The following is a 25,359-nucleotide window of genomic DNA, read 5'->3' as shown; positions in this document are numbered from 1 at the left end:
CAGATACACTCCAGAGGGTTTACACGTGTGTGTGTGTGTGTGTGTGTGTGTGTGCAGGCACTCTGCGGGGGCGATGTACTGTATGTATGGGATGTGTCAAGGAGCTGACCAAATTGGCGGTCTATTTAAGAAGCTCACCTGAATTCATTGAACTTCCTCTTGTTTGCTGTCAGAGCCACTCAATGTTGCATGCACTTTGTTTGCTCCCACCACCACCACCCCAGCACCACCAGTAATAGGCTATGCTTTCCCATAGGGTTCTGTTTTCCCCTGGGAGGGGTGGGTTCCTTAAAGATGTATTATGTCTCCCCGCGATTAAACGTGTTTCTTCTAATGTACTGAGCAGGGAGTAAAGTAGAGCCTGAACACCAAGATGAAATATAAACATTCACACATGTAACCAGTGGTGGAAGAAGTACTCAGATGTTTTACTTAAGTAAAAGTAGCAATACCACAATATAAGAATACTCCGTTACAAGTAAAAGGCCTGTGTTCAAAATGTTAGTTGAGTAAAAGTATTGTAAATATTGAGTACAAAAGTATTGGCATCAAAATAAGTACCAAAAATAAAAGTATTAAAATGTTTGAAAATAGCAGATGAGCTTGCAGATCGGCTATTTTCAAGCCGAACAATTTTCTATTGTAAGTGGACAGGGACTTGTTTCCCGCGAAAATGACGTCATCTGGCCGGAAACGGGAACGGAAATGCACCGGTTTCCTGTTTGGCCAGGAACTACCGCACCGGTTTCCTGTTTGGCCAGGAACTACCACGCTAATAACAGAAAGGAATCTCACGCTGTTTTTAAGACATTATAGGATTTGAAGATGGAAAAACAACAGCAAAAGAAAACACAGCTCACCGTAACTAAAGCTCCACTGGCTAAGAGAAACGATCCACAGATAGTATAAAACAATTAAAAGAACGCTTTTTGAAACGCTTCCGTCTTCCGGTGAAAACAAATGGAATTCTGGGTAATGCAGGACAACGCTATATCATGCAGTGACGGTAGTGACCAGCAGAGGTTGCTAAAAATCGTTATGTGTGGACCTGCATTGTATTACTTTAAGTACAGTACTTGAGTAAATGTACTTAGTTACTTTACACCACTGCATGTAACATGCGTTTACATTTCATGAATAAAAATGTTCTCAATCTATCCGTGAGTTATTTGACTGAACGGACTATATCACGATACAGCGCGTCTTCCCGGATAATATCACACCCGTTCGTCCGGTAATCTCAGTAAAGTCCTACACTGCGATAATGTGCCGTTATTGTCATGTCTTGTAGCGTGTGCATGTTTAAGATTAGAGAGGAGAGAATCAGATTCTCGTGCAGTGTGTGTGTGTGTGTGTGTGTGTGTGTGTGTGTGTGTGTGTGTGTGTGTGTGTGTGTGTGTGTGTGTGACGCAACCAGATTTTAAAGCTCTTGGTGTGAGCCCGGGCTTAAGTATAAAATAGGGCTTAAAGTAGTCAACTTAAGACCAGTGCCACAGTAAGGATATTATACAGGTTATCTGGCCATTTATCCATTGTTGCCCAATCCCCCCAAAACGTCCCTATTATCACTTGTCACCGGTTGGGGGGGGGGGGGGGGGGGGGATTTAGGCCTTGTTTATGTGTTTTATAAAAGAGTATTTCACCAGGGATATTGGAAAAAAATAGAATAGCCTGTACGCTCCCCCTTCTCAGGGGGCTGGACGTCCTGGCTCAAAGCTGAACGCCGCGTTAACCCATTAAGGACGGGAACGAATCTTGTGTGTCATTTTTTGGATTCCTTTGGCTATTCGAAAAAATAGCAGATATACAAGCTCGTAGCGCGGCACTCGGTACGAGTTTGTAGATCTGCTATTTTTGTTAAAATCGTGAAAATCTTTCAATATATATATATTTCTTAAAGCAAACATTTGTAACTCAAATCTTATTGCTTCTGGGGATTCCACAAATGTTTTCTTTTTCATTTTTCTTAAAACGTTTTCATGTCAAGGACCTCCCGAAATGACATGTATTTGGCCGCGGACCCCCATCTCAAAACATATTTTTCCAGGGATCCCCCAGAAGCCAAGATTTGAGTTAAAAATGTATTCAAAGATTTGCACACATTTTCAAGATAAAAAAATAAAAAAATAGCAATAGCCAAAGTATAAAACGATGGTTAAAGTCTAAAATGACACAGCTGCGTTCCCGGTTTTAACGCGTTAAAGAGAATTTACGGCCCACGGCGCACAGTCGCTAGATGTTCACTAAGACTTGTGAAGATTTACCGCGGGCTCCCTGGGTGCGCCGGGCGCTCTGATACTCCCTGTTTAGATGCTTCCAGACAGGAGCACTGAGAGAGATAATTGAGATAAATCTCCACTCCAGCCGAGAGACGGACAGTCGGATGGAGTCGGGACTGGATTTTTATCATCAAAAGAAAAAGGGAGAGAATTAGACTGTGTTGCATTGACCTTGTGGAGGAGAAAGAGAGAGAGAGAGAGGGAGGGAGGGAGGGAGAGAAAGAGAGCGGGGGGGGCAGAGAGAGGGTGGAGAATGAGAGGGGGGGAGGGTGGAAAAGAGGGGATAGAGGGGAGGGACAGAGCGAGAGAGAGAGAGAGAGAGAGAGAGAGAGAGAGAGAGAGAGAGAGAGAGAGAGAGAGAGAGAGAGAGAGAGAGAGAGAGAGAGAGAGAGCATAATTCTACACTGCCGTTCACACCAAGTTCAGCATGTAAGAGGAAACAAAAGACGTCAGTTCTGGGCTCTCCCTAGGCTGTCAGGGGGAGAGTAGTGCCCAGGATTACATAGGCAATTGGCACTGGATGAAAAAATGGGTTACAAAATCGTGGGATAAAAATTTAAGGAAGTAAAAAGACAACAAGACAAAAGGGAAAGAACATACATTATGAAAGAGTGGAGAGAGAGAGAGAGAGAGAGAGAGAGAGAGAGAGAGAGAGAGAGAGAGAGAGAGAGAGAGAGAGAGAGCGACAGACAGACAGACAGACAGCAAAGAGGTGGTGATGAGACGAGGGATGAGATGAGAGATGTCTTCAATTTACCATTACAGGCCAATCACTCTCAATCAAGAGATCTCTTTGTTCCGGGAGCCTGTCAGAGAAATATGGAGCGCAGGGCTCCTCTGTAGGCCCGCAATACAATTCAACTCTGATTAATGCTTCAGAGAGAGAGAGGGGGCTCCTGAAACATCAGTGTTGATTACAGCTATTTGAGTCAGAGCACCCACCAGAGAATCTCCACAGAGAGAGAGAGAGAGAGAGAGAGAGAGAGAGAGAGAGAGAGAGAGAGAGAGAGAGAGAGAGAGAGAGAGAGAGAGAGGGGTGAAGAGCTGGGTGAGAGGCAGGTTGAAAGTGAAGTACAGACAGAACGAATGTGTGTGTGTGAGTGTGCGTGCGTGCGTGCGTATCTCTGTGTGTGTGTGTGTGTGTGTGTGTGTGTGTGTGTGTGTGTGTGTGTGTGTGTGTGTGTGTGTGTGTGTGTGTGTGTGTGTGTGTGTTAGGGCATTAACAGAATAATCGAATATTCAAATATTCGACTATCAAACCACTATTCGACCACTGTACATCAAAGTCGATTATTCTATTTTGTGTGTGTGTGTGTGTGTGTGTCAGTGGTGGAAAAAGTACTCAAATGTTTTACTTAAAGGGATACTTCACTTTCCGCCGGGGGACACATTTAAAAAAAATATTAAAAATAAATGAAAAAAGTTATGGAAAATTCATGGCCCCCTCACACATTAGTAGGACACTGCGTGTCGTGAGGGGGCCATGAATTTTCCATAACTTTTTTCATTTATTTTTAATATTTTTTTTAAATGTGTCCCCGGCCCGAAAGTGAAGTATCCCTTTAAGTAAAAGTATCAATACTGCAATGTAGAAGTAGCCTACTCAGTTACAAGTAAAAGTCCGGAATAAAAAAAATATTTTTGTAAAAGTACAAAAGTGTTGGTATCAAATGTACTTAAAGTACCAAAAGTAAAAGTACTAAATTGTTTGAAAATAGCAGATCTGCACGTTGTCACGTTGTGAGCTTGCAGATCGGCCATTTTCAAATAGCCTAGGTATACAATAGGGCTAAAGTGTGGGCTAATAGGGCTAATGTGTGTTTTATAATATAATAATGTATATCTGCCAAGTAACTCGTAACTAAAGTTTTCAAATAATTGTAGTGGAGTAAAAGTATAATATTTGCCTCTGAGATGTAGTGGGGTAGAAGTAAAAGTATTGAAAATGGGAAATACTCCAGTAAAGTAAAAATTCCTAAAAAGTGTACTTAAAGGGATATTTCACTTTCAAATAAAATAAACATTAAAAGAAAATATTAAAAAAAAATGAAAGAAGTTATGGCAAAATCACGGCCCCCTCACACATTAGTAGGACACTCTAATGCTTGAGGGGGCCGTGATTTTTCCATTACTTTTTTCATTTATTTTTAATATATTTTATATATAGTTTATTTTATTTGAAAGTGGAGTATCCCTTTAAGTACAGTACTTGAGTAAATGTACTTAGTTACTTTACACCACTGGGGTGTGTGTTTGTGTGTGCGTGTGCGTGTGCGTGTGTGTGTGTGTGTGTGTGTGCGCACATTCGTGTGCGTGCGTGTGTGTGTGTGCGTGACAGATTATCTGATCGACTGTTTGCTGTAACACCTTGGCTCGGAGAGCGCAGGAAGTCAAGTGTCGGCGCTGACGATACGTTTCCTCGACAGTCGACACGTTCACCTTTTAAATGTCACAGACAACAGCTGCTACAGCAGCGCCGTGCGTTCAGAAACACTCTGTACAAGCCCACACAGAGCCTAACGTCCTCTAAACAGCTTCATTATGCACGCGGTGGGTACCGTATATGATGCTCTGGAACGTGTGTGAACCGCCCTGGCTGTGTTTTCAGGGGCATTAGAGAACAGACGCAAACGCATGTACGCAAGCTAGAATTATTCCTGCAACCTTCTGTACAAAGCACTGCCATGCATGTACACACACACACACACACACACACACACTGATGTACTGTATGCACTCACTTCCAAAGGCCTGCACGCGCACAGACACGCGCGCACACACGCACAGCCGGCAGAGAAAGTCAGTCAATCAGGCGCAGTCCCGCGGGTCTGCAGCTACTAATGATATAGACTGACATATTATTACAGCATCTAAATGATGTTAGCCGGGCTGCATTCAGGCTGTGAGCAGAACAGTACGTGACTGACAAGTGGACTTAGGTAGATGAACACTTTCTCCTGTACAACTGACCCCAGACCAGCACAATGTCCATGAATAGAACGCATTCGACAGACAAGAGTCAAATCCTCACTTTCTATCTGGGGTCCATTCTATTTTTAGGGCATGTCATTATAGGCAAAAAATAAATAAAATATAAGACAAAATAATGATGATTAAAGTTTTGTTTAAAGAATTTCAGAAAATGTTATATAACTCTCAAGAAATGTCTAAAATACAAAAATAGCATCGGTCTGGTACATTTGGTTACATTTGTAAGCTCTAACAAATTGCTAACAAATACTGTAAATGAACACGTACTGGTGATTTTACCGTGTCTGGGGAAAGCCACAATACACAAGTAAGACGCGCGAACGCTGGAAGCGAACGCAGCTCAAAAATATTGTGTATTTACAGACTTGTAATCCGTGTTATTTCACCATGATGGGGAGAGAACATAGACATTGTGTGTGTGTGTGTGTGTGTGTGTGTGTGTGTGTGTGTGTGTGTGTGTGTGTGTGTGTGTGTGTGTGTGTGTGTGTGTGTGTGTGTGTGTGTGTGTGTGTGTGTGTGTTTTGCAGGCTGTTGTGCATTTTAATCAGAGCATTGTCTACGGTTTGTATTCCACTGTGCTCTGACTGTCTGTTACATTGTCTGGTACATAGATCCGTTTAACTTGTTTTAATTACCCATCTTATTCCATACAACAAGCTGGTTTCATCATCAGTATTGTATGTGTCACACACTGATGAAGACTGGACAAGCACTGTGTCACAGATGCCGCTGAACTTCACACAGTGGCCATTTTGGCCATAATATGTCACACTCCAGTCCTTCACAGAGTAACAGTATGACATGAGAGTATGACACGTGAACAAAATGGCTGCCGATTCAATACTGGCTGTGTGGATTACTGAGCTCCTTGCATCCTTTCTCTTTGAGAACATGGGATGCCATGTTTGCACATGCCTGTGTGTGTGCGTGCGTGCGTCTGTGTATGCGTGTGTGGTCGAGGTAGTACGATAAGCCATGGCAGTTAATCTCGTTTGTGTGCATATGCAAATACAGAGCGGACTGTATTTGTGTGTGTGAGCATCACGGCACAGTCGCACGCACGCACGCACGCGCGCACACACACACACACACACACACACAAGATTCTGGCAGAGGCAATGAGGTTGGCAGTGTGTACTAAAGCTGGTTATATACTTTAAACCTGTACACCTGGCTAATGAAAAATGTACACCGACAGCCTGTTGGCTGTCTGCCTGTTACACACACACACACACACACACACACACACACCAGGGAGTTTCACTAGGGAATTTCTTGGAAAAAACATAATTTCAGATGACAATAATCATCAACACGGTTCATTCAACAAAGCAATCATTGAAATCATTGAAAATATGACCACTGAAACAGATAACCTATTCCATCCACCACAGCTTGTCAACTGGGACGGCACGCTTGCCAACGCATCACGGTCACCATGGGCTGCTTGGCGTGGGCACTTGAGCGTACCTCACGAGGGTCACGGCCTAGTGGTGTTGATGAGCCTGCCTCGTTTTCCCAAACTACATATACTGTATGTAAAACCATTATTTATTAAGTTGAGAATGAAACAAAACATGTGACCTCTTGTCCATCCAATATAGCATTAACCGCCTCATAGCATTCAACTTAAACCCTATATACTAGATCCGGTCCTTTTTTCCCTCAACACCAAATCTCTTTGCCGAAAATGGCCCATCTGAAGCTTGCGGCGCATTGTAAGCTTGCAGATCGGCTATTTTCACTTTATCTTCGCCCCCATAATAGGGAAGCTATAGGGTTTATGTGGTTAAAACAACTTGGACGGTGTGCTTGTCGACATGCGAGGCCATCGGCTGTTAGTCTTGCGCTTTTCGTGAGACTACATTGTTTGCAAGTGTAAATGTAAAAAGTCATGCACGTAAAACCATTCTTTATTCCAGAGGTCTTCAACAGGGGGTCCGCGACCCCTAGGGGGTCCGCGGAGGTACTGCAGGGGGTCCGCGAAATTGTTTGATTTAAAAAAAAAAGTTTAAAAACTTTTCGTCAATTTTTTTTTCAAAAATGTCAATATGTCTTTAAACATAACATGAATAGCTTAGTATTGAATGCACAATAACATGGTATGTTTATACATATTTTGTAGAGAAAGAAAAGGTCTTTTGCACACCTACTGGGACAACCTGTGGGTAGGAGCAGGCTCCAGGCAACCATTTGTTCATGTTTATACATATAAAACACAATTTTATACATAAATATACGATATATGTGGTGGCCTACCCCCTACCCTACGAGGTAGGGGGTCCCTGCTCCATCACCCCATCAGTTTGGGGGTCCCTGGTCTGAAAAGGTCGAAGACCCCTGCTTTATTCAGTTGGGAGTGAGGCAAAATGAGTGCCAACCGCCTCCCTGACTGGTGGGTGTCAGCGTGCTTATTTACTGTTGTGGTATCTGAACCACAGACTTCACTAGGTTTTGTTAAAGGTTCTACTGCACTTTTGTAGTTGCCAACAACGCCATATTGTAGTTAGTTTGATGTTCCAGAGGTGTGTATGAATGGTTGAAGAATGGATTGAGTCTTCACTCCAGTCAGTGAGGTTACTTGCATCCGATTTATTTCAAACCAACAGAGTACAAACAGAGTTCCTATGGACCCTGAGGTCCCTCCAACAGCCTCACGGCCTTGGAGTAGCACACACACTAAGTTTACATTTTAGTCAATCTTTATAGCAGTGGCCACATTTAGAAAAAGAGGAGGTACATGTGTGGGTGGGTCAGCCTTGAAAGGTGAGACCCCACCTAGACAAACAATAGATCACACTTTGAGTCCCTGATTCGATTTGCAACTGTATGGGCCAGGAAGGGATGGATGGAGAGAGTGTCTTGTGGCTTTGTTGTTCCCTGTGCCGTCCAGGTAAAACAAAGAGAATGCTAATTGTACCCCCCACCCAGGTCAGGGCCAACAGTCACCTCTGAATCAACTCTCCTATCTGTACAGGCCAAAGTAGACTTGTAATCCTAGTAATTCTAACATATGGCTTAGATGTGTATGTTATGTTATGAAATATACAACACTGTACTGACCACCCACATTCCCTGGTCTGCTGGGGAGTTTTCAAACTCCGTAGTGAGTTTGAAAACTCCCAGGTTTTCCAAATTCACTGTGACACACTATTATATTTAGAGGTAGGCACCCATGCACACAGCACCTAAACAAATAAGGCACCGTACTTGTTATTGCATCGTATTTTTCCGTGCAATTTTTACTGGACTTTCTATTGCTATTTTACTGCCATTTCTTTGCCATTTTTTCTTGTCGCTGTAATGTCAAGGAGGCAAAACCCAAGAACTTTACTCTCATATCCTTGCATAATGGGATGTAACGATAACAGAATCTTCAATCTATACCTTCAGTCTCTGTATGAAGATGGCATAGTGTATCATACTAATGAAGTGTGTTTGAATGTGTGTGTGTGTGTGTGTGTGTGTGTGTGTGTGTGTGTGTGTGTGTGTGTGTGTGTGTGTGTGTGTGTGTGTGTGTGTGTGTGTATTTTTATGTGCACAGCTCAACACATAAAATAACATAAAATCAGCCATAATAGGCCTTTGGGTGAGATGCATAACATGAATCGTTAACACAGTGATCCATAACAACCGGTAATTATGCACATATTAAACAGCTCTACGTAAATATCTATACATCAGTGGATGGCAGGGTGGATGGCAGTACCATCCACCAGTACACACACACACACTAATAAAAACAAAACATATTTTTATCGATATAAGGCAGCACCGTGAACGAGGGCTGTCCTGTATTTGTAGTAGATCTTCTACGGTAAGCAACAATAAATTATGTTTCTGGTACTTAATTATTCATTAAAGCCCCAACAGTACAGACGCTGGCTTGGTAATTAAAAGTGAGAACCAGACACTGTGACTCATCTAATTATCAGCCGCTATAAGTTTGTTAACATATTAACCCGCATTAATTAATTATTGATGGTCCTCTTTTCTTTAGCGCTGCTGGTTCCCCCAGCTACAAATGCGTGGCGAGGCAATGCGTCGCCCACTGTACACTCCTAAACGGAGGGAGGCAGAATCGCAAATAAACATTTAGCTTTTTTGTGTGAAAACATACAGCTTGGTGATAATTGCCGTCATGGAGGTGGCAGACAAACTCAATTATGAAGGCAATTGAAATGCTTTGGAGTAGAAAAGCTCCCCGAAAGGCTGGATTCATGTGGAGAGGCGGAATATTATGTCTCGCCGTGTACAATATGAAACAGACAGGCGGGGGTGTGGGGGGGGGGGGGCATTACAGCCCCCCCTTCCACCAGACGCCAAACACAGCACCGCAACACAACACTGAGGCTCGGGAAAACAAACACTGATCAAGTTGAACAGTGCCGAGGCCTAAGGTATAGCTACACCAGGGCGGGCAACGTTTTCAGGCACATGATGGTATTCAGGCTTTATCCGTGACCACACAGTTCCAAACAGTGAAAACCACCATTGCTTTTACGTTTTTAAAATAATATAATTTTATTGTTCCCAATACAAGGGCAAATATGCTTAGGACTCTTTCCATCCTGCACTTCTGTCTTATTATAGGCCGCTAATTAGAATAACACATATAGCCTAAGAAAATAATAAATCAATCATTTAATAACAAAACTTAACTAAGAATGAGTCAATACATTAACAACCTGTTCATCCCGCTACCACGACCGCGGTCAGACAAGGAGGTCTACCGCCACTGTTGCCAGATTCCGTGAGAGAAACAAGCAACCAGGTCTAGGAAAACCAGCCCAAAAGCAGCGACTATGGGCCACATGAGCACTTTAACAGATACATCAGCTATTTGAAAATAGCCGATCTACAAGCTCACAACGCGTCGCATCGCGACGCGTTGTGAGCTTGTAGATCTGCTATTTTCAAATAAAATCTTGCGGGGAAATTATAATAAGCGGGATCTGGCAACCCTGTCGACCGCAGGATCAAAGGCAAGACCACCAGATTTCTGAACAGCTTCAACCCGCCTACATATCAGACTGTTGAACAATGCATGAACACCGCCTGTCACCGGGCTGGCCTGACACGCTGTAACACTTTCCTTTGATGGACAGGTTTTTTCCTATGTTGGACTATAGCTCCCTTGGTGTGGATTGCTCCCCCATGAGGACTACTTTTCCTTTGTGGATCTACCATGTGGACGGTTACCTGTGATGTCTATGCCCCCATGGGGACTACCGTCTTATGTTGGACCTGCCATTGTGCTGCTATACCTTTTGCACCTCAAGTCTAGTCCTCATGTACAGTATACATACCTGCAGCTATGTGGACCAACCGATGTGTTGCCACTCTTTCCAGTGGTTTAAAGTAACTAAGTACATGTACTCAAGTACTTACATTCTAGGTATTTTTTACTTTACTGGAGTTTTTCCAATTTTCAGTACTTTTACTTCTACTCCACTACATCTCAGAGGCAAATACTGTACTTTTACTCCACTACAATTATTTGAAAACTTTAGTAACTAGTTACTTTGTAGATTTTAATTATCAAAACAAAACATACATTAACCACTTCAGCCCTATATACATTTCGGCCGTTTGAGAATAGCTGATCTACAAGCTCGCGATGCGACGCATTGTGAGCTTGTAGATCTGCTATTTTCAAAACATTTTTATACGGTACATTTGAAAACTTGTGAAATGGGTCATTCTGCATAATGTGTACTTTCTACTTTCGGTACTTTAAGTACATTTTGATACCAATACTTTTGTACTTTTACTCAAGTCAATTTTGAATTCCGGACTTTTACTTGTAACAGAGTATCTCTACATTGCAATATTGATACTTCTACTTAAGTAAGCTTTTCCACCACTGCACTCTTTTGCACCTTGTGTCTAACCTCATGTACTGTACATAAATACTGCTTATTTATGCTGTGTGTATATAAATGTAGTTTTTTATGTGTTTGTCTCCTTTTATGTGTTTTTCCTCCCTCTCTCTGCCCCCCCCCTCCCCCCTCCCCCTTTTCTTTCTTTCCTGGAGGACAACAACATGATGGAGCTTACACAAACACTAATCTCACCCACTGATTTACACCTGCAAACCTGTGATGTGACAATACAACACATTCTGATTTATATGAACAACAAATGTAAGATCTCTTCCGACTACCTGGGAAGAAAGGTTTTATGGACATTAAATAATAACAAGATAATAATTTATGGGACTTTTAAAATACTGACGATAGCACATCCTGTTTCATATACAAAGCAGATTTGGGTATTTGTTGTTTCATAAATCAAGATGAGGTTTATTTTACAATCTGACACCACAGAATAAATATTCTGTAAATATAAAACACTACACTGGACAATCGGATCTCCATATATGCCTATATATGGGCGTATCGGGTTTGTTTATGGTTATGTCTGAGTCATAGACATGCCTACAGAATATGGGCATATCAGATTTGTTTATGGTTATGTCTGAGTCAGAGTGATGTGGCTGTGGAATGCATGCACCCTGAACATTTTAACCCTTTCAGACCGGGAACGCATCTGTGTCATTTTTTTGGTTTCTTTGCGCTATTCAAAAATAGCAGATCTACAAGCTCATAGCGTGGCAGCTTGTAGATCTGCTATTTTTGAAAAATCTTGAAAATGCCAGCAAATCTTTGAATATATATATTTTTCAAAGCAAACATTTGTAACTCTTTGCTTCTGGGGGATTCTACAAATGTCTTCTAAACAGTTTTTTTTTAAATGATGTTGCTATAATCAGTGGTTTTCAAACTTTTTCATGTCAAGGACCCCCAAAATTATATAAATTTTGGCAGCGGACCCCCATCTCAAAATATTTTGTTCCAGGGACCCCCCAGAGGTTGTAATAGTTAAAAATATTCGCTATGGAAAAATAGATATTCAAATATTTGCACACATTTTCACAATTTTTCTAAAAAAATAGCAGATCTACAAGCTCGTAGCGCGGCACTCGGTGCCACGCTATGAGCTTGTATATCTGCTACTTTTGAATAGCCAAAGAAATCTAAAATGGCACAGATGCGTTCTCGGTCTGAAAGGGTTAATATAGGATATAATATAATTCAAGAGAGCATCGCTTGATTTATTTATGGGAAGGAATAAAAAGTTCTGCATGTAGAATTTCTTATTCACAACTGTTGCTGCTTATTACAGCAACACAAAAGAGTTCACAGAACCATCTTCTGTGGTGTTTATCCTCAGTGTGAGACGAAACTGTGAGCAACTGCTCTTGTGCACTCATGTCATCACACACAATTCTGATGGAAATGCCCAATTGGGCAACTTCAATAATGCTTGTAGACTCTTCCGCGTGTTGACATAATTTGATGTCCTTTTTCAGCAGAGCGTTCAAGTCCTCTGAAATCCCCTCACATCTCTACATCACCGTTCTCTTGGACAACTCAAAGCTGTTGATGACATCCATGATAGCAGCATTAAATGGCCAAACAAATCCTTGCCAGCTGAAAGCAATACCTCCTTGAATATTTCACCACTCCGAAATAATTTCTTATGTTTGGCGAGAATGTGGCATGCACACGCACACGCACACACACACACACACACACACACACACACACACACACACACACACACACACACACACACACACAAAGGCTGCCGGCTTTGTGAAAGCAGATTGTTGTCAGCTGAGCTTTGAACTCCTTCACTTTTCTCTCTCTCAGTCCACTGTTGGCTGGAAAAGTCTTGTCCAATGATTTGTGCCGTGTCCAAAAATGTAGTTCCAAGTTCCCCTTCTTTGCAAGCAGTGAGCAGTTGTTGCAGATGGACAGATGGTACATTTTCCATTCGACATGACCAAAAAATTATTCCTTTCCCATTCTGTCTAGAAATAGTGAGTCTTCGGTCTCTTCCCGAACCCATTGTCAATACTGTTGTCTCGTTAGCCGTTATTGAAGAATAGTATTAAACATGCACACCTGGACCATTAGTACGAAGAGATTGCAGACTGGGGTATTTCTATGCTAATATGCAGTGCACCGCTCCACAGTCTTAATGGCTGTTTTTGTCAGGCGTCTGAATGGTTGTTTTTGTCGGATGGTGTTAATGGCCGTTTTTGTCGGATGGTATGAATGGTTGGATGGCGTTAATGGTTGTTTTTGTCGGATGGAGGAGGTGGCAGAGCTGTAGCAGCGGTGCCAGGAATTATGGTGGATTCTGTCATCAACGGCAGAGTTCCTATACATCCCTCCTGATCAACAAGGTACCAGGGGAGCGGGTGACAGTGTTGCCAGATTCTGTGAGAGAAACAAGCAACCAGGTCTAGGAAAAAAAGCCCAAAAGAAGCGACTATGGTCCACATGAGCACTTTAAACATATCAGCTATTTGAAAATAGCCGATCTACAAGCTCACAACGCGTCGCGATGCGACGCGTTGTGAGCTTGCAGATCTGCTATTTTCAAATAAAATCTTGGGGGAAAATTATAAAAAGCAGACCTGGCAACACTGGCGGGTGAGCAGCTTCAAGTACCTCGGACATTACCGAGGACCTAATCTCTCAAGAAAGATTCAGAGCTCCGGAGCTGAATCTGTCGGCAAGTCCCATTACAACGTGTAGAGGCTATTAGCCTACAAGTGGGCGGGCCTTTGACCAGGAAGCAAGCGGCGCTTTACCCAACAAGCTAAACTAAATCACATCCGCACCATACCCCCCCCCCCCCCCCAAAAGAAAGGAAACGGTCCCTAACATCCATGTTCCGCGGTAGAAATGTTGTTAGTGGGAAGGAACACACAGCAGCACCGCCGGAAGATAAGGGCTGAAGGAGAGTAGATGGGCCGACGTCCGGTCTCTCTACACGGGAAATTGGGCGGTGGCCCCCAGGGGCAAATTATTTTTGTCGATGGGTTCCCATATTGCCTTGGAGAATGCACACAGAGCAAAGAAGGGAAGACAACGCCTGCGCCACTTGCAGGCAGCTAAGGACATTCAAAGTTTCAGAGAAGGTCCTGAAATGCTTCTACTCCTTCTAGTAGTAATGCTTTCAGATATACCTAGATATACCCTGTATGGGGCATAGCAGTGGTGGCCATTTTGTGGTTCCACAGATAGAAACCCCATACATTTTCCCAGAGAGTTTTCCGAAAATATTTATATTAATTATTTTAAGCCTGGAACCAAGCCATCCATGTTCCTGGTGAATCACCATAAAACATTTGATTCTGTGTCCAAACATATTTGAAGTGGATGCATTATAACAGTGATTATAATATAACAGAGGATTTGAATACACTAAACTTTGCACCAATTGTGAAGTATCATGACACTTGATCTTATAAGTCAAATCTAATGCTATATGATCATTGTTATAACAAATTAGGAATACTAACGAGTGTTTATAACGACAATTATACAGCGTTATAAGCAGATTATAATGCATTATAAATATGTTGGGCTTCATAGAAAAGTGTTGCCAAAAACACCTTTTTCCGCATAGAGAGGCGTATCTGCAAGGAGGCAGCTACACCACACAGTACCTCACAGCGGCCGAGGTTCATGGGTTGTTGCTTTCGCTATTAAACCGCAGCCATTCTGCGCGCTCACCTCCCCGCGTCCCACAACGGGCTGCTGCTCCGCTGCTGCAGTGCAGGTTGGAGAGGAAGGCCTGAACACACACCAACCTCTGACTCTGCTCTCATCTCTGCTGAGCTGCAGGTGATGATAGGGGCCAGGTGTACACGTTTACTGGACCTGTCTTCTGTCTCTGTGCTACTCCCCACCTGCAGTGGAACGCACGCAAGCACACACGGAACGGACGCACGCACGAGGCACACACACGCACGCGCGCGCCGTATACCTTGCCAAACTCTACCTGTCACTATCACTTATTCATTCTTCTGTTAATGTCTTAAAAAAATCACAGCAGTAAAAAACTACAGTGGATATAAGCATTTGTGCAGGCAAGCACGCACACACACACGCACACACACACACCCGCACCCACACATACACAATCTCTCTCTCTCTCTCTTCAACCCCCTCTCGCCCCCACTAGGGCCAAGTCACCCCATCTGTGTGTGTGTGTGTGTGTGTGTGTGTGTGTGTGTGTGTGTGTGTGTGTGTGTGTGTGTGTGTGAGAGAGAGCTTGTGTGTCTGAATGTCCTTGAACATGTGCCAATGTGTGTAGTGTTTGTGAACCTGTGTGTGTGTGTGTGTGTGTGCGTGCTTGCGTGCGTGCGTGTGCATGCGCACTCTCGCGCAAGTCTAAAGTACATGGCCAGAGGCACATCTGTGTGTGTTTGTGCGTGCGGTGTGCACGCTTTAAATCCGTGCACGGCGCGATGCGAGGTTCACCTGGAGTAAAGGTAATGTATTCCTGGGCTGTGGCAGAGCTCCACTCCACTCCTGTCAGCTCACCTGGCTCCCGGAGGAGGCCCTGACAGGCAGGCCGGCTGCCAGCAGCCACCATCTCAGCCAGTTAAAGGGACACGCGTGTCAAATCCCCCATGATCACTCTGACGTTGTCATCCTGACACCCCCTTTAACAAGCCTCCTCTAACAAACTCTCTCTGCTCCAGCAGCGGGGGAGAGGAGGGGAGGGGAGGGGAGGGGAGGGGGGAGCGCGGGGGCCGCCAGGCTCCAGAGCCCACCGTAGGTATAGCATTATGCAGGGATAAATCTGTCACTCACACACACACACACACACACACACACACACACACACACACACGCGTGCATGCTGAGCCTTTGGCCTTGAGCCTGCATCACTTATTGACTCCGGGTTGCGTTCCAGACACTGTGAGTTTTTAGTAATCAGTGGGAAGCTAACCCTACAACCCCCCCCCCCCCACCCCCCCTCCCTCCCTCCCCCTCCAACTACAAACAAGCTAGCTGTCATTCTGGCGGCCGCAGCCTGCATGTTGTGGATGGCGGGCCGAGACGAGACGGCGGCTCACTCCCACCGACTTGTGTTTTCTTAGGGTCCTTCCGCAAGATCTTGGCGGTGGCCCAAGGATTTACCTGAGATAAACCTCCCTCCCCCTGTCCTCTGCTGAAAAATGGTGGTTAACAGCTCAGCCTCATTAGGCTGCGTATCGGAGCTGTGCGTGTGTGTGTGTGTGTGTGTGTGTGTGTGTGTGCGTGCGTTCGTTCGCGTGCGTGCATGTGTCCTGCATCTCAAAGGGAGTCACGAGTATGAGTTTTCAACATCTGTTGAACAACGGCGCTTCAAGTACGTGACCTCGCAGCTGCTGCCGGCGGAGCAGCCTCAACTCTTCTTAAGTTACCGTGAAGACGCCAACACTCAGGGAGAACTTCTTAATGTTGCTGCTCACTGATCCATGTCTGCTTGCGAGAAGAAACCATCGCCGCTCCTCCTAATTACCCGCCGATGCTGCGGAGAGAGAAAACGAGCGGCGGCAGAAATAGCATGACCTCGTGGCTTCTCTCCCTGTTTTGCATTATCATAGAGTGTGCTGCTGTTTGCCACGCTGCGTGATTAATTCATGTCTGTATCATTAATGCACGAATGTCCAGGGGCAAAGACGAAAAAGCTGCAGTCAATGTGAAAACGAAACACAACCGGCAGGCAAAGCCCGCGAAATGCGCTCGCGTGCTAAAGCCTGATTTATACTATTTTTTCCCACTCCGTATGACGGTGTCGCACACCGAACATCTGCAGACCCAAAAGCACGCAACGCGTCACGGACGTCAACGCGACGCGACGCGTTGTGAGTTTGTAGGTCTGCAAATTTTCACCGCAGGACACCGTCATAACAGATCATAAATTATGCTTAACCCAAATGTGGGAGATGAAAGAGGCCGATGTCAGATGCCCTTGTTTTGAGGTTCTGTTTGAGCCAACAGCAACGATGATACGTTGACCCCTCGGAGAGAAAGAGAGCACGAGAGAGAGAGGGACGCTCCAGGGCCACTTTATTATGCAAATGAGGCGCAGGATTTCCACATAAAAACACATCTCCCTCTCTCTCTCTCCATTTTCCCTCAATCCACCCTATTCCCTCGACCCACTCACCCATGTCTCCATCATTTTCATTCTCTGCACCTCCTCTCCTCTCCTCTCCTCACCACCCCCGCCAATTCTCTCTCGTCTCTCCCCTCTTCTCTCCATCTCTCTCTCTCCGTCTCCTGCTATCCGTCTCGCTCTACCCCCTCCCCCTTCTCTCCATCTCTCTCCCCCTTCTCTCCATCTCTCTCCCCCTTCTCTCCATCTCTCTCTCCCTTCTCTCCCCCTTCTCTCCCCCTCTCTCCCCCTCTCTCCCTCTCCCTCTCCCTCTCCCTCTCTCTCTCCCTCTCTCTCTCTCTCTCTCTGTCTCCTGTCCTGATATCCCTCTCTCTCTCCCTCCTGCCTACCCTCTCTCTATCCCTCCCCCCCTTTTCTCTCTATTTTGTGAGAAGCAACAATAACTCCTCGCTAAATGCTACAGGGGGGCCAGAGGTAGAATAACAATGGCATATTCATTCCAAAGTTACGCCAGCAGAGCAGCTGGCACAGGGAAGCTTCCAGAAGCCCTGGGAGATCTTATGACTCCACCACTGCAGCCAGAAAATACAGTTTAGAAAAAAAAGAAGAAGAAAAAAAAAAAGACACAACAGTAGATTCAGGACGTATAAAAATGCAGACAGCTTATGATTAGAAGCCAGCGGGAGAGCCTCCCGAGGACGGTGGCGGTCGTATGGCGGGCGCTACAACAGTAGGAGTTGGGGAGCAATGTTTGCCTAGTTAATGGCTCGGGCGAGGCCTTTGCTGACAATATTAAAGGCTGGAATTGCGTGGATGTGAAGAAGCCAGGGAGCACTCCCATGTACGCTGCACACATCCCGCTCCCGCTTGCCATGAATGCGATCGCCTAGCCCTCTGTGCGAGGGATATTCATTCGGGCTAAGCTGCTTATGTGTCAACCGGCAGCCAAGGAAAAAGATAGTTTGTGCAGCGTTTTGGCCCGGCAAAGCCTGGTCAGAGACCAGCGATGTTGCCCCGTGAAGCAACATCTTTACCCCTGGCTGTGTCTGTTTAGCACTCCGGCTGCTCAAAATGCTAATAGCCATGAAGGGCTTAAACCTCACCGTTTCGCTCTGCTCCTCGCTCTCCCCCCACAACCCTCTGCCCTTATACGCTTCAACTCTGTGGATGAATCACTGCTCAGAGACGACAGCGAGAAATGTGCTGGCTGTCTGTCAGTGTGAGGAACGAGGGAGTGTGGGGGGAGAGAGAGAGAGAGAGAGAGAGGGGAGGAATAGGGAGATATGGGGTGGCAGCATGTCAGGTTCTGATAAGGGCATTAGTCTGCCCCCTGTGGGTCAGAGTGAGAGACTGGCTCTGCAGGCGCTCACACTCACACATGCACAAATGCATGCACGCACGCGAGGCGCGCACACACGCACACACACACACACACACACACACACACACCTCTGTAGCTTTGCTGTTTGGAACCAGTCAACAAACAGATAAGATAAACCTGATCGTCGTCACCGGATCATTCTTTGAACTCTGCCTCTGGTCCAGATACACACACACACACAGTCAAAGCACACACAAACACATGCGCGCGCGCGCACACACATTCTTATTTGCAACAAAAAAAATGGTTATTCTGCAAAGCCTCGCTGCTTGATGTGGTGAAACATCAGGAGGAGTCTGGAGACGGGAGCCAAGGCTGTGGTGATCCAGCGGGACCGACGCCTCTTTCATGTCAGACATGCGATTCTGCGGTAAATAGAGCGAGGCCTTTTATTTACCCCGCTAATTGACAGCAGAAGTGTGCGCGGAGCCAACTCCAAACAATGGCCCAGATCTTGTATTCACCAGTGAGCGTTTGAAGGACACCAGATAATCCCAGCAGCTTACGCCGTGGAGAGACTGTGCAGCGCTCGCACTCCAACGGCGGCCACAACAATGTTGGCTGAATCATCGTTACGGATGACTTTTTTGCGTTCGACGACTGTTTTGCGGCGCCGCCGCCATTTTGCGTTGTGTAGCGGCTCGCCCTCACTGCGGCCTCATCCAGGCTGTATGCCGGCGAGAGAGACAGAGCGAGAGAGAGAGAGAGAGAGAGAGAGAGACGTGATAGACAGAGAGATAAGGGAACGCGTTTTCGGAGCGAGGTGCTCGCCGGAGGTGAGATCAATGGAGGTAGAATCACCTCCATTGAATCAGCCAGCGAGCTTGAAAAAAGGGCAGACTGACACATTTTCCTCTGTGAAGTCTAACAGTCATTACCCACCCCTGCACTGAGGACGGAGGGGGGGGGGGTGGGTGGAGGTAAGGGGGCAGGGGTGTGGCCTCTTGGATGACTGGGGATCCAGGGTGCTCTGGGTAAAAGCCTCCAGAGCTGGGGTGTAGTGGTGGGAGAAAAAAAACGTTCATTTCAGTGAACAAACGATTTCGTTCAAGTTCACGGCAATGATTCGTTCAAATGATTCGTTCAGTAACACTGTTGTCTAGTGACAAACACCTCAACCGCACTGCTGTCTGTCTATCTGTCGTGGGAACAGCCCGCCCTCCCGTCCTGTGTACGGGGGGAGGAGACGGGGGGGGCATGAACGAAAGCGTGAACGTTTCAGGAAGTGAACCAGTTCGTTGATGTTCACGGCAATGAACTAGTTTTTTTGAACTAATCGATCATGAATGACCCATCACTACTGGGGTGCACCAGTGAGTCAGCCAGGTAGACAGACATTAATGCTGGTTCGATTGATCGATCGGTCCGCCTGTCGATAGATGGACCTTTATTGATCCCTGTTAGGAAAAACGTTTAAGTTTAAAGTTTATATTATCATAAAGATAAAAAATAAAAGCAAATAGACTTAAAGTCGGACCTAACCATCTGCACTCGGTCAGTTAACGCTTTTAAAAACATAACCACAATGTCGCAGGTTTGATTTTCATGTTTCATCTTTATAGCACGCCGTTTATTGTGGTTCATTGTTTACTTGGTATCCTAGTTACTTTGAGGCACTTATATGACTATTTACTCTGTTGTTTATTGACTCTAGAGTATGCTTACTCTGCTTATTCCGATCTCACACTTTGCTCTGTTTAAGAGGGTCTGCTAAATGCCTAACATTGTAATTGTAATACTAATTGATTTCCCGCCTCGGGGCCCATGTCATTTGTCCTCACGTTTTGTCTCTTTCTGTATCTCCCTACGGTCCTGTCACAAGGCCTATGAATTATGTTTTATAAAAGACTTCAAGACGTCTTTATAGATATGTTTTTTATAAACAGAAATCTTTATAGATACGGTATGTCTTTAAATAGAAGTCTTGATAGGGGAGACCTTTATCTATTTTGTTATCTTCAGTTCGAGCTTCACCCAGCTGATGGCTTCTCAGATGGTCATGATGATGAGCGCTCAGGGGGGAGCTTTTAGAGGTTAAGTGCCTCGCTAAACTTCAACACTTCGACGCGGAGCGGGCCAGGAGGCAAACCGGTGACCTTCTGATTAACAGATGGCCTCACTACGCACTCAGCTATGCCTGCTCAAACAGAAGTTTTTATAGAGAGACTTTATAGAAGTCTTTATAGATATATGTCTTAATAAATAAAAAGTATTTATAGAGAAGTCTTTATAGATAGAAGGCATTTTAAATAGAAGTCTTTATAGTTGGGGCGGACCGGCAGGGCACAACGACTTCCTGTCTCGGCCACGCCACAACAATTACAGCGTGAAGGTTAACCCATTAAGACCTGAGGCCGATTCTACAAAATATCTTCTAAATCCTAACTGTTTTTAGAAAAAAACGTATGCTACTATGTCAGTGGTTCTCAAACTTCAAGGACCCCAAAATGTATATGTATTTGGCCGCGGACCCCCATCTCAAAATATGTTGTTCCAGGGACCCCCCAGAAGCAAAGATTTGAGTTACAAATGTCTGCTTTAAAAAATATATATATTCAAATATTTGCACACATTTTCACGATTTTCCAAAAATAGCAGATCTACAAGCTCGTAGCGCGGCATCTGCTGTTTTTGAATAGCCCAACGAAATCTAAAAAAAATGACACACAGATGCGTTCCCGGTCTCAAACAGTTAAGCTGGCAGACTCTCTGAAGTACGAAGGTCACTCACGTCACGGACACACATGAAGAAACCATCACATCAAACACCACGGACAACGTCCCTGAAGTAATTCACTAGTTCATCTCCTTCTGCCTCTTCTTATTCCACCCCTCCTCCTCCTCCTCCTCCTCCTCCTCCACATTTCTTCTTCTCCTTCTATTCTGGGAATCAAATCAATATCCACTGGGAATAGTGAAAGTTAGGGAAAATAGAAAATTGCTGGGAGCTGTGCCAATGCTAGACGTTGGGACGCCCGCGTGCTTCGTATTTACTGCCGCTGTGTGTGACACTTGAAGAATGGAGACACTTCTCCAGTACATTTCTCTAGCTGGCATACGCCCGTATCGATCCCTCCATGGCTCTACTGCCGCCGCCCGAACCCCTCAGATTGTTTCTGCACACTAGCTGAGTATGAGTGACAGGAGAGGCCACGGAGGGCCGTGGGTGGAGAGGGCTTTGAGTGACAGGCCTGTGGATAAGTCTACCGGTGTGAGCCGAGGACTTAAGAGCCGGCCAGGTGTGTGGGCGTGATTGGAGAGAGAAACTGGCAGGTAGCAGACTCTTTTCCTACCCCCCCCCCCCACCCCCTCTGCTTCCCAGGGGGTCTGTCATTTCTGTTCCTACGCAACTTCAGTATAAAAGCCCAGTCCAGATGTTACCTCTCAAGGTATAAGCATTCTCTTCTGTTTATTTATTCGTCTCCCCATTGGTTTCCTGCACATACATGCGTGGTCTTTGTGTAGTTAACCACTTATTCACTTAAGCATGTAAGTAGCCTTGGCAACAAAATGGTTCCAGGGTCATGTGGACCGTTATAAGTCAGGATGTATGTACAAGTACACCCTTGATGTAAGTACCCCCCCTGGGGAACCCCCCCCTCGTATGCAGGGACTTATCAGGATCCAACCCTTGATGCTGAGTGCCAAGCAGGGGAGGCTTCGGGTCCCATTTTTGTAGTCTTTGGTATGACTCGGCTGGGGATTGAACTCCTGACCTCCCGATCTCAGGGTGGACACTCTAACCCAGGGATCTTCAACAGGGGGTCCTCAGAGTTACTACAGGGGGTCCGCCAAATCTTTGTGTGATGTTTGAACATTAGCCGAAAATAGCCAGCTCTAATAGCTACAAGCTAATAGCTACAAGCTGCGAAAATAGCACATCTACAAGCTACAAGCTTGTAGATCTGCTATTTGAGTTGGTGTAGAGGAAAAAAAGAGCTGACCAAGTACAGAACCAATGGTCAAGTTGACTAAATATTGAGGGTTTAAAGGGTTAACTATCTGACAATACACATTAGCATGAATCCAACTATCTATGAAAAAGTCTGCAACAACATTTTTGTGGTGGGGGTCCCTGCTTCATCTCTCTCTCAGATAAGGGGGTCCTTGGGCTGGAAAACGTTGAAGACCCCTGCTCTCACCACAAGGCCACTGAGATGGCATTCATTAACTTAAGCCCTATTCAAACTTTGGCATACGACATTGTCGTGCAGTGAAAATAGCCGATCTACAAATGGTAAATGTATGTATGTAAATGTACAATGTACATCACATTCACACACAATACACCGACGGCAGAGGAAACCATTCAAGGCATCAACCTGCTAAACGGGAGTAATTAGGGGTTCGGTGTCTTGCTCAAGGACACTTCGGCGCCAACTCTGGGGGAACCTGAGATCGAACTGGGAACCTTCCGTTTCCCAAGAGGCCGCTCTACCTGCCGCAACCAGCTCTCGGTTCGTACAAGGCAATTTTACAGTGGTGGAAATAGTACTCAAATGTTTTACTTAAGTAAAAGTATCAATACAGCAATGTAGAAGTATTCTGTTACAAGTAAAAGTCCGGAATTCAAAATTTACTTGAGTAAAAGTACAAAAGTATTGGTATCAAAATGTACTTAACTGCTTAAGTGCCACTGGGCGTCTAAGACGTCCGTTTTAACATAAGCCCTGAGTGCCACTGGACGTCTAAGAAATTTCAGAACCCAAGATATGATGATTTGAAAATGTTCTGCTCCATTCACTCTTTGTTTAACTTCTTACTGAAAAAGGCTGTATCTCGGCTCCTAAGCACTTTTTTTTTACAATGAATTTTGGCTGTGGCACTCAGAGCCAAACTGCCATAAATAAGCCGGGCACTGAATGAGTTAAAGTAAGTAAAAGTATTAAAATGTTTGAAAATAGCCTAGGTATAAAATAGGGCTAAAGTGGTTAATGTATGTTTTATAATGTAATAATTTATATCTGCAAAGTAACTAGTAACTAAAGTTTTTTGTAGTGGAGTAAAAGTACAATATTTGCCTCTGAGATGTAGTGGAGTAGAAGTAAAAGTATAGACAACTGGAAATACTCCAGAAAAGTAAAAGTACCTCAAAATTGTACTTACAGTAAGTACAGTACTTGAGTAAATGTACTTAGTTACTTTACACCACTGCAATTTTGGACCATCAGATCGAGCGACTGATCAACCAGCAGAGTGTTATATGGCATGTTTACAGTAGATGCATGGACTTAGCCTGATTATCAGCCTGAAGCTGCGTGGAGCTTCAGTCTGACATTGGCTGCAGTGTCCGCGATTACCAGGGGGAGGGGATTAAAATTTCCCTAAACCAATCACAAGAGATCCACGGATCCGCCTACATCTGACGTCATCGCACAGCTTGTTTTACCAGATATTCGCTAATTGGCTTGTAGTTAGACCACTCCCTCCTCCGACTCTGATTTGACAGGTTTTTCTTCAACCGTGAAAAGCCATAGACCATATTCACACGGCGGCCATATTGGAATTTAACATTGAAAGTGCCGCCACCCGGGGTGGCAACTTTCATTGACTTCATAGAAACATGGCCGCCGTGTGAATATGGTCTATAGGCTCACATTATGACACCAAGAGGAGCAGTCTACTCAGAGAGTGGGCGGGGTCTATGGTCTGGAACCAGGCTAGCATGGACTAGCTGTATGGACACTGCATGGACACATGGCACATACCAGCTGCATGGAAACAGCTGTAAACGGGTTTGAGTGATACCTTGCAGTGAGTGGTCAAGCATGCTGGCCTGCTGCATGCCTACACAACATGTCTGTCCACAGTGCGTGTTTGTGTGTGTGTGTGTGTGTGTGTGTGTGTGTGTGTGTGTGTGTGTGTGTGTGTGGTTGTGTTGTGTTGTATGGTACGGTACCTCGGGGGTTGTTGAGTGCGGCCTCGGCGGCTTTGCCTCCCTCGCCACAGTGACTCTGGTCGAACGGGAGGCACTGCTCCCCGGTGCCGGCCACCACCTCCAGGTTGCGGGCGGGGTCTTTGGGCTGTCCCAGGTTGCGGACGCGGTACACTCTCCGGCTGCTGGTGTCCGACACGTACAGGACCTCCCCCATGGGGTCCATGGCCAGGTAGTACTTGTGGGCCGGGCTGGTGCTGGGGGGAGGAACGAAAAGACCAAAGCAGATTATTTCACTGGGATAAAAAAAAAAATGGGACAAAACATATGTTAAAATGACATCCAGCATTCTAAAGTGAACATTTAATGGCATGCTCTGCAGGAGGCTAGCCGTCTATAATTGAAATTATAGCCTCTATTGATTCAAATGTTTGTTATTGTTTCTCATTATGTATGTATTTTATATGTTGTTATCAGGGCCTTGAAAAAGAGAGCTTGCTCTCCCATGGGCTTCCCTGAATAAATAAAGGAAAAAGAAAGAAAGAAAGAAAAGATAAGAGGGTGTGTGTGTGTGTGTGTGTGTGTGTGTGTGTGTGTGTGTGTGTGTGTGTGTGTGTGTGTGTGTGTGGGGGCACGTGCGTCCTGAGCTAATACAAGTATGTATTGGTCACGCTGCCAGTAGGCCACAGAAGTACACTAATTTTTTTGGGGCACATACAGTATAACATTATTTAAAACATATTTAACATTAATTTTAGAATGGAAATCAACGGGGCTCTGATCAGTTCTACGTCATAGATACAGTACAAAGACACACTGGCTACACAAAGTCTCAGATCCACATTGGAGCCATGATG

General features: G+C 45.0%; 2 protein-coding genes across 2 annotated transcripts in view; one reads left to right on the top strand and one right to left on the bottom strand.

The window, feature by feature from the left end:
* The window catches only part of tenm1 (teneurin transmembrane protein 1), a gene marked incomplete at its 5' end in the record, with an annotated part of 375,941 nt that overhangs the window by 101,535 nt on the left and 249,047 nt on the right, over nucleotides 1-25,359 (bottom strand). Inside the window, one exon of the mRNA XM_080416925.1 lies at nucleotides 24,527-24,759. Within this exon, the coding sequence (XP_080273051.1) occupies nucleotides 24,527-24,759 (233 nt within the window). The remainder of the gene's footprint in view (nucleotides 1-24,526; nucleotides 24,760-25,359) is intronic.
* Nucleotides 1-25,359, top strand: part of apool (apolipoprotein O-like) — a 333,585-nt gene that overhangs the window by 169,026 nt on the left and 139,200 nt on the right. The window lies entirely within an intron of this gene.

Source organism: Gymnoscopelus braueri, assembly GCF_963280865.1.
Source record: "Gymnoscopelus braueri genome assembly, chromosome: 20".
NCBI lineage: Eukaryota > Metazoa > Chordata > Actinopteri > Myctophiformes > Myctophidae > Gymnoscopelus > Gymnoscopelus braueri.
Note: the sequence above shows the minus strand (reverse complement) of the source record. Positions and strands in the feature narration are given on the sequence as shown.